General features: G+C 44.3%; 1 protein-coding gene across 1 annotated transcript; it reads left to right on the forward strand.

Annotated features, from left to right (window-relative positions):
• The first annotated feature begins 2,178 nt into the window (after positions 1 to 2,178).
• Positions 2,179 to 8,182, forward strand: myf5 (myogenic factor 5). The gene is made up of 3 exons (XM_038781237.1): positions 2,179 to 2,842; positions 5,366 to 5,441; positions 7,810 to 8,182. Exons 1-3 carry the CDS (start codon positions 2,360 to 2,362, stop codon positions 7,992 to 7,994), a joined length of 744 nt encoding a protein of 247 aa, XP_038637165.1. The 5' UTR covers positions 2,179 to 2,359; the 3' UTR covers positions 7,995 to 8,182.
• The last annotated feature ends 752 nt before the right edge of the window (positions 8,183 to 8,934 follow it).

Here is an 8,934-nt window from a genome sequence, read left to right on the forward strand (position 1 = left end):
TTATAGTTGTATCAAGTCATATTAAATTGCTGCCAATAGGAATGGGTTATAAAAAAGTATGGGTTAGCGGTTTTAAGAACATTATAAATACCTGTTTCTTTATTGTCTACCGTGTTGAAATCTTGTTTGGATTGGAGAGGCTTCAGCTTATTGTCTGACCACAAGTGAAGGATTGCGGTTGTTTTCTTTGAGGGGGGTCTTTGGTGGGTGGGGTTCTGGGGGGAGGGCGGGGGGGGGGGGGGTGTCCTTCAATGGATCATTCAGCCCCTCAATTCTCCAACTCTCCAGAGAGCAGGAACTTCAACAACCACCCTCCTGCTCTTGTACCCGAGCCTTTCGCTGTTCTGTGGTCATTGCTTGCTCGGGTTTTAGATGTTTTGATAACTCCCTTCAAAAAACATACCAAGTATCTGCAGTAAAGTGGTACTTCCTTTAAAACCACCCTGACATGTCCCCACGGAGTTGGAAGTGTCGCCTGAAGGCTGAATCGTTAGCTTTCACAAAGAAGCTAATTACTTTTCAACAGGTTAAGGAGCATTTCAAACAAACAAACTTCGATTGCGTTTTAATACTTAATTTTGTGAGCATTTGTTTTTGTCTTCTTGTCCACTGATTCGATGTGAGTTTTGGCCGCTTTTCTAATATCCCTTGGAGGACCAGAGAGAGTTTGTTTTCGCAATGACGGGTTGAAAAGGAGATAAGGGTGAATGAAAATAAACCAAATCAGAAAATCCCACAGAAGGTTAAACAAATAAAGCGATATTACAGTCTAGTGGAGGGAGAGCTGCCTCAGAGTAGCTTTTCAGTTTCACTTCGCCTCCCCCTGATGTGAGAGGAACACTCACTTCATTAACAACGTGATGAGCACTTCAGATTCCTCCTGGCCCGCTCACAAACTTTTGGCGAAGTTTTGTTACCCGCTCGGTGTGAATTAGCCCCGTACTTTAGTTGCGGGGAGGATCTTGCACCTTTGAAGGGGCTGCTGAGGACACAGCTGGACCGCATCTGTAACGGTGCGAATGTTCGCCAACCAGAAAATAAGCCAACTCCGAGAAGCAGGGAAAGTGTTTTGTACAGGCGGTGGGTGCAGCGTGTGGAGCCCGCGGGTATTTGGGGGAAAGTGCTGCACCGCTGGTGGGAACACATTCCTGGCGATAAAGAAACTCTTCTTGTGCTTCACTGAACTTACCCCATCCCCGCGTTTAAAACTTTTAGCCGTCCCAACAATTTGAAAAGAATGCCCACGCGAATTTCTGTATCCAGCAACGACCTGGGTTGGTTTAATCTCAAATGCAGTCGTTTACCCAGATTCGTACAGATACGTTTGTTCCCAGTGAAATGTTATTGGCCCGACAGACAGAATTAGAAAGGGGAGAGGGGGGGTAGAATGTACCCAGCGGTAATGTTGCTGAAACGATTCTCTGTCTATTCTCCATTACCGGGGATTACGGATAATCCTATCTAATGTTGAATGCGATACAAACTACACACCGCATGCAGCAAGCAAGGCAGGTCAGCATCGTTTTGTTTGAACATTGGCATCACTGCAGTGTAGAAAGAGGCCATTGGGCCCATCGAGTCTGCACCGAGTCTCTGAAAGAGCACCCTATCAATGGGGTAGCCCACTCCCGCTCCCCTATCCCTAACCACACTAACCGTCCCATCTTTGGACACCAAGGGGTAATTCAGCTTGGCCAATCCACCCAGATATAAACATATGAACGGGTGGGACAGGAACGGAAAACATCAGTGAATGCTGCTTACCATGTTTGCATAACTCTGAACAGATCTTATTGGCAATTTTCCGTCTTCAGTATAAATCTACCAAAATAGAAGAGATAATTGTCCCCTCCCCCCCCCCCCCCCCCCACCCCATTCGTTAAAACTCTTGTTACCGGGGGTCTGAAGTGATCCCCTTTTATCTGACACTTCAAGGGGACTCGCTGAGTTGTGTAGAAGGGTCGTGTGGACTCCAAATATTAAGTTCTGTTTCTCTGCACACATCCTGCTGGGTTTATGGAACGATTTCTGTAATCTCGCTGATTTCTTGGTGGTTTTCGTTTTGCGGAATATGTTTTGGGGAATCTCCCCGAGCCTACAAGGGTTAATGAAATACCCATGGAACGGATCAAGGGTTAATAGGATTGGGGGCTGGAGGGGTGGGGGACTGGACGGTAGCTGTGTGACCCACCTCTTGGTGTGTATATAAAGCGCTCTGCAGTGTAAGCTCAAGGTTCTTTTGCTTGGCTCTAACCGATGTTTGTCTTTGAACTCCATCGCCCCCGTTTAACTGCGCCCAGAAGCTTGTGCAAAGGATTTGCCTTGGAGCCCAGCCTTTCTCGATTCGCCACCGGTACGAATGGATATCATGGTCGATTGCCTCTTTTCTCCGTCCGATCTGTTTTATGAGAATTCTTGCCTCTCGTCGCCCGGGCAGGCAGACTGCCCGGACGAGTTTGTGTTTCGGGATGATAAACCAGAGTCCCGGGAGGAAGAGAAACACGTGAGAGCTCCGAGTGGCCACCATCAGGCTGGCCACTGCCTGCTCTGGGCTTGCAAAGCCTGCAAGCGGAAAAGCTCCAGCAGCGACAGGAGGGTGGCGGCCACCATGAGGGAGAGGAGGAGGCTGAAGAAGGTGAACCAGGCTTTCGAGACCCTGAAGAGGTGCACCAACTCCAACCCCAACCAGCGGCTGCCCAAAGTGGAGATACTGAGGAACGCCATCAGCTACATCGAGAGTCTCCAGGAGCTGCTGAGGGAGCAGGTGGCGAACTATTACAGCCTCCCCGACAATGTTCACTCCGAGCCACAGAGCCCCACGTCCAACTGCTCGGATGAAATGGTAAGCAATGATTTCTTTAGTCTTTCTCCAGCACACACACAATGGACCTGCCTACTATTGAAAAATTAAAGCAAAATATCTCGCATAAGCATTCTGTATGAATACACATGTGTATATATCTAAATATATTAAATATATGTGTATGATAAAGAGCCCAGGTCTGGTTTAGATATATATGATAAAGAGCCCAGGTCTGGTTTATATATATATATATATTATATATATGATAATGAGCCCAGTTCTGCTTTAGATATATATATTATATATGATAAATAACCCAGTTCTGGTTTAGAGATATATATATATTATATACCATAAAGCGCCCAGTTCTGTTTTAGATATGCATATGTATTACAGTATATATGATAAAGAGCCCAGGTCTGGTTTAGATATTATCTATATGATAAAGAGCCCAGGTCTGGTTTAGATATGTATATTATATTTATGATAAAGAGCCCAGGTCTGGTTTAGATATGTATATTATATTTATGATAAAGAGCCCAGGTCTGGTTTAGATATTATCTATATGATAAAGAGCCCAGGTCTGGTTTAGAAGCCTTTATCACAAAGATGTGCCGGTAAGGTGGATTGGCCATGATCAATACACGGGTTACAGGGATAGGGCAAGGGTTAGGCCTGGGTAGGGAGCTCTTTCGGAGGGCCGATACAGACTCGATGGGCCAAAAGGCCTCCTTCTGCACTGTAGGGATCCCATGGGCCCAGCCTCTGTCTCTCATGAGCCTGTCCCTTTCTTTTATGGGAACAGTGTGTTCCTTTGAATATCTGGGTGCAAGTGGAGAACATTAGGTTCTGGTAACCCCCCTTTGCCAGTCGGTAAATATCGATTACAAACCTGTTCACAAGAAGCTGTTTCGCCCGATTAGCAAAGAGAGCAGTTTGCAGTCAGTGAATTCCCCCCACAGATTCCAAAAAAACTTTCGCTGATTCCTTCTCCATCTCTGTTAGTGCAGCATGTGGAATGTCAACTCACTAGCTCCCTAAATGATCAATAATGGGTCTCAGAGAGCTGAGCTCGATATTACATTATATCTGGGGGGGGGGGGGGGGTGATGAGATAAGCTAAAGGGATTGATTTTATCAAACACTTTTCAATCTTAAAAGAATGTGAACCAGCTAGTGGATCAATGGTCAGAATACTTTGAAAATAAACCATGAGGTGGCTTCAGACGCAAAGATAATGTCTCCTAAAGAGGACAGCACGGTAGCACACGTGGCTTCACAGCTCTAGGGTCCCAGGTTCGATTCCTGGCTTGGGTCACTGTCTGTGCGGAGTCTGCACGTTCTTCCCGTGTGTGCGTGGGTTTCCTCCGGGTGCTCTGGTTTCCTCCCACAGTCCAAAGATGTGCAGGTTAGGTGGATTGGCCATGATAAATTGTCCTTAGTGTCCAAAAAAGGATAGGAGTTATTGGGTTATGGAGATAGGGTGGATGTGAGGGCTCGTGGGTGGGTGCAGACACGATGGGCCGAATGGCCTCCTTCGGCACTGTATGTTCTATGTTCTAAAAGAGGATTAAAGACAGCATCAAAAATCTAATAACCCTGTTTATTCAGGTGCAATAGGTCCAAAGTTTTCCTTCGCTTGCCAATGTACTGGTTTTGAGTAAAGCCCCCCCCCCCCTCCCCCCCAAATAATATTAGTACAACCCCACTGCGTAACAACCCGGCCATACCATCCTCACCCATGTTTTAACCTCAGGAGATGTTTCCCAGGCGTTCACTTTGATACAAGGCGGCATGTGGACAATTGCAATCAGCGAACAGAATCGATGCATTGTACAGTTGTCGAGATTTCCCCCCCTATGGCACACTGAATTAAGTTGGGAGACGGAGGAGCGAAAGTTAAACAACTTCATTAGCAGCCGCTGGGAATGGGGTGAAATGTTCTCTGGGGCTCAGCGTTTGACTGAGTTGACGCCTGGGTCTCATTATGTGTGACCGACTGCTTCTGCTCGCCACTTCAGCTTTCCACAAAAAAAAAACGTTGCTGCCACACACATTGAGCTCTTTGGATGTGGGGGTGATGACTTTCCCACCTCTGCTATCCACAGGAGCCGAGGACAGCGGCAGGCTGGGTGCAGGGTCTTGTTATTTCAAACAACAAGCAGCGAAACATTTTTCCAGCAATACGTTTTGACGATTGGAGCCAATGAATTTAGCATGGGGAAAATCTGACCTGGCACAATGAATGTAGCTTCCGTTAACTGCATAGACACGCAATTCATTCTCCATGGATAACACAATGCACATTTCTGTACACACATACCTCAGACTTTGTGAGAAAATCATGGTGTGGTAAAAAAAAAACCCCCAACTATGTCTAATCAGCAGATGGGCTTATTTCCGTCCAGGGGTAATCATTGCTTCACTCCATTCAAGTCTCCCTGACGTATGTGGTATCAAGTCGTTTATTACGGCGAATCTGTTTAAATGTTTAACTGAAATGTGTGGAGTTTTTTTAATGTTAGTTTTGATTTGTGTGTGTGTGTGTGTTTTTGGTTGCAGTTGGGATGTAACAGCCCAGTCTGGTCCAGAAGGAACCTCAGTTTTGACCGTGTTTACTGTTCAGAACTACAGAATGGTATGTTACTTTTTTTCTTGTTCCCTCATGAAACCATTTTATCACAGTTTCCCGTACCGGCCTCCCCGAACAGGCGCCGGAATGTGGTGACTAGGGGCTTTTCACAGTAACTTCATTGAAGCCTACTTGTGACAATAAGCGATGATTATTATTATTATTATTATATTATTATCCTCACAGACCTACCTCGAAACCGACGAAATTGCACCTCTTCAGGCCCCAGCCTCTGAAAATGGTGAACAGCACTCTCCAGTTAAGAAGCCAGATGGGAATATTATAATAGTTGGTTTCCTAAACTGTGGTCGAAATGTCACCTCGTAGTTTCAACTCCACGCCCCCCCCCCCCCCCATTTTAAATCATTACCTACAACATTTGCAGTCATCAGTGCAATATTTCCAAGCAAACTGCAGCCACTGCAACGAATCATTCCACTTCATAAATAAAGTTTGCGACACATTGACGAGCAGGTCTCTCTGAAAGGGCCAGGGAATCTGATCTATTTTCATTCTGACTGTTATTTTAAAGAACACTTTACTCACGTTAAACATTTTTGAATCGTACACTGATTACCTCCATGAAGGACAGCGACATTGAAAGGATTATAAAGGGCAGCACAGGGTACGAATAAACAATGACTGAAACATTCATGCAAAATTTTGGTTAGTGCGTGACTAATGGGAAAGGTTTTGAATGTCCACCCAAAAATAGGGGAGCAAACAGCTTTGCATTTATAAAACTCCTTTTACATTCTTTGGATGTCCCAAAGTTATCCACAGTCAATAAAGTACTTTGGAAGAGTGTTCGCTGTTATAATGTCTCGGCAAATTTGTCCACACTAATGCAATAATGACCACATAATTTGTTTTAGTGATGTTGGCTGCGGGGTAAACATGAGCCATGCCACGAGGGACAACTTCCCTGCCCTTTGAAACAGTGTCAGGGAATCTTTTATGTCCATCTCAGACAACAGATGTGGATTGAGTTTAATGGCTCGTTCAGAAGGCAGCACTGATGTCAATGTAGTTCATGCCCAGTACTGACACTGGAACATCAGCCTTGATTTGTGCTCAAGCCTTTGGAGTGAGCATTGAACAACATCCTTATGGATCTGAGGTCAGGGCTCTGCTACTGAGTTACAGCTAAAATAATGAGAAAACATTAAAGTCAGACAGATTAGATTCAGCAGAATGATGCTGAAAATAAGAATCTCACTAAGAAGGATATTAGGGTCTAAGGGCTAAGAGAAGATTTAATAACATTTTTAGAAAAAGAAAATTAGAGCAGGCAGGGACTGTTTCTATGGTTGGGGTGTTGGTGAAGAATGTTCAATAATTTAAAATGATGACGGAGGAGAGGCGAGAGGTTGGAAGAAATGTCTTTCCAAGCAATTTATCACAGAAATGTGTTGGAATATAGACCATTGTATCTTATTAGGAAATGTTGGGACTTAGGGGAAGTCTTGTGCTGCAGTGGATAGCATCCCCACCTTTGAACCAGAAGCTCTGAGTCCCATTCGGGACATGATGGCCAAGTAAGGTGCATTCATAATGTGGCCAAACAAGTTGATTATTAATTTGTAAATGCTTTTAACATGTGCGTGTGGCAGACAGTAAGAGTGGGAGAGATTCCTGCTTAGCCACCTGCAGAAGGCAACTGGAAACCACTGCAGTACCTTGGCAAGCAAAACCGTGGACCAACAGGTGGGAGGGGGGCTGGTAACTGAGGAGGGAGATTCAATACAGATTCGAACCAGGGTAAGATCTGGTGAAGTGTGTCAGCCGTTGCTCTTCTGACATCATCCATACCTTTGAATCAGAAGGCTTTGGGTTCAAATCCCACCCCAGGACTTGAGCATGAAACAATCAGGGCTGGTGCTCTTGTGCTGGACATGAAGGAGTGCTCTACTGTTGGAGGTGCCACCTTTGTAATGAGATATTAATTGAAGGACCTGCTGTCCCCTCAAGTTTTGCTCATGGCACTGTTTGGAAGGGAGTAATCCCTGTTGTCCTGGCTGATATTTATCCCACCATCAACAGCTTACCTGCCATTACCACATTGCTGTTTGTGGGAGCTAGCTGTGAGTGAATTGGTTTTCATCTTTCCTACATTACAGCAATAACTTCACTATAAAAGTATTCCATTGGCTGTCAAGCACTTTGACACAAATGAAGAACGTCATTACATAAGTGCAAGTCTTTTTCTTGGAATGAGACAGGGACTGATGGAAGTCGATTTGAAGAGTTCTATGAAAAGACTTTCAGAAACGCTAATCCATATACTTCTGTGATGTAAATTTCTGTGGTTCTATAACATACACACTTGATAAGATTTACATATCATGACGCAATCCATTTCTTTTTTTTACAGTATGCTCCAGTGGTCGAGGCCTTGCTGTTTCCAGTTTGGACTATTTGTCCAACATAGTGGAGCGGATTTCACCATCCCCCGGTCATTGTCCTCTTTCAGGCCTGGGTGGAAGGACCATATCCCCGCTCACCAGCGATTCCTCACAGCCCACCACTCCCAGCCAGCCTGTCTATCATGTTCTTTAAACCCTCAAGCTTCAAGCCTTTGGAATGGACGATTACACTGCAAAACCACAATAGTGTCAATGCTTCGATCATATGTTGTTCCATAAGTTAGATCACATTCTATTGTATATTTGTAAATAGCATAATATTCATTAGTCAACAACAAAATAATTGTATTTAAGAATTAAATAAAATGCTTTTATAAACCTTGTCATTTTCACTTTTGTGCTTCTGTTGTCCAGCTGTGCAGAGGGATAACTATTAATCATGTTATGTTCTTAATATCACTGCAAGAATGACACATTTGTGCTCAGAGTTTAGGAATTGATTTCAATAAGAACATGAAAATTAGGCAAGCATTCTACTTTTCATCAGAAAACAATTCAAAACAGACCACTTTTGAAGAACGCTCATATTTCTTAAAAGATTTCACTTTTTTTTATTGGGTGAGCCAGTTTCTTAAATTCTTGGCTATAAATTGTCTTCAATGCATTTGATCAAGTACTGTTAATAAACATAGGTCATTAGCAAGTGTACACATTAACTAGAATGCTAGCTACAGAATCCATCCCTCTCCCTGGCAACAGACTGAGGCTAAGCCAATCTTTTGCAACGTAGGTTTCACATTTGATCCGGATTTGAGCTTCTAGTTTTATCGGGATCATCACCAACGCTGCCTATATAATGTTGTCCAATTTCCATCTCAGCTCACCTACCAAAACTCTCATTCATGCTTTTGTTATCTTCAGTTTTAACTGTTCCAAAACACTCCGACCTGGTCTTCAACATTCTTATAACACATAAACACTCCGGGAAACAAACTTCCCAGAAATCAACTGTACAGTCTGTCCAATTTTGTTCCCATTCTTCACTACCCCTCCCTCCTTCCCCCTCCTCCCCCCCCCCCCCCCCCCCCCCACCCACCAAAACCCCAAATATTGCCACATAAGGGTCCGGGTCC

Source organism: Scyliorhinus canicula, chromosome 20 (assembly GCF_902713615.1).
Source record: "Scyliorhinus canicula chromosome 20, sScyCan1.1, whole genome shotgun sequence".
In the NCBI taxonomy this organism is placed as follows: domain Eukaryota; kingdom Metazoa; phylum Chordata; class Chondrichthyes; order Carcharhiniformes; family Scyliorhinidae; genus Scyliorhinus; species Scyliorhinus canicula.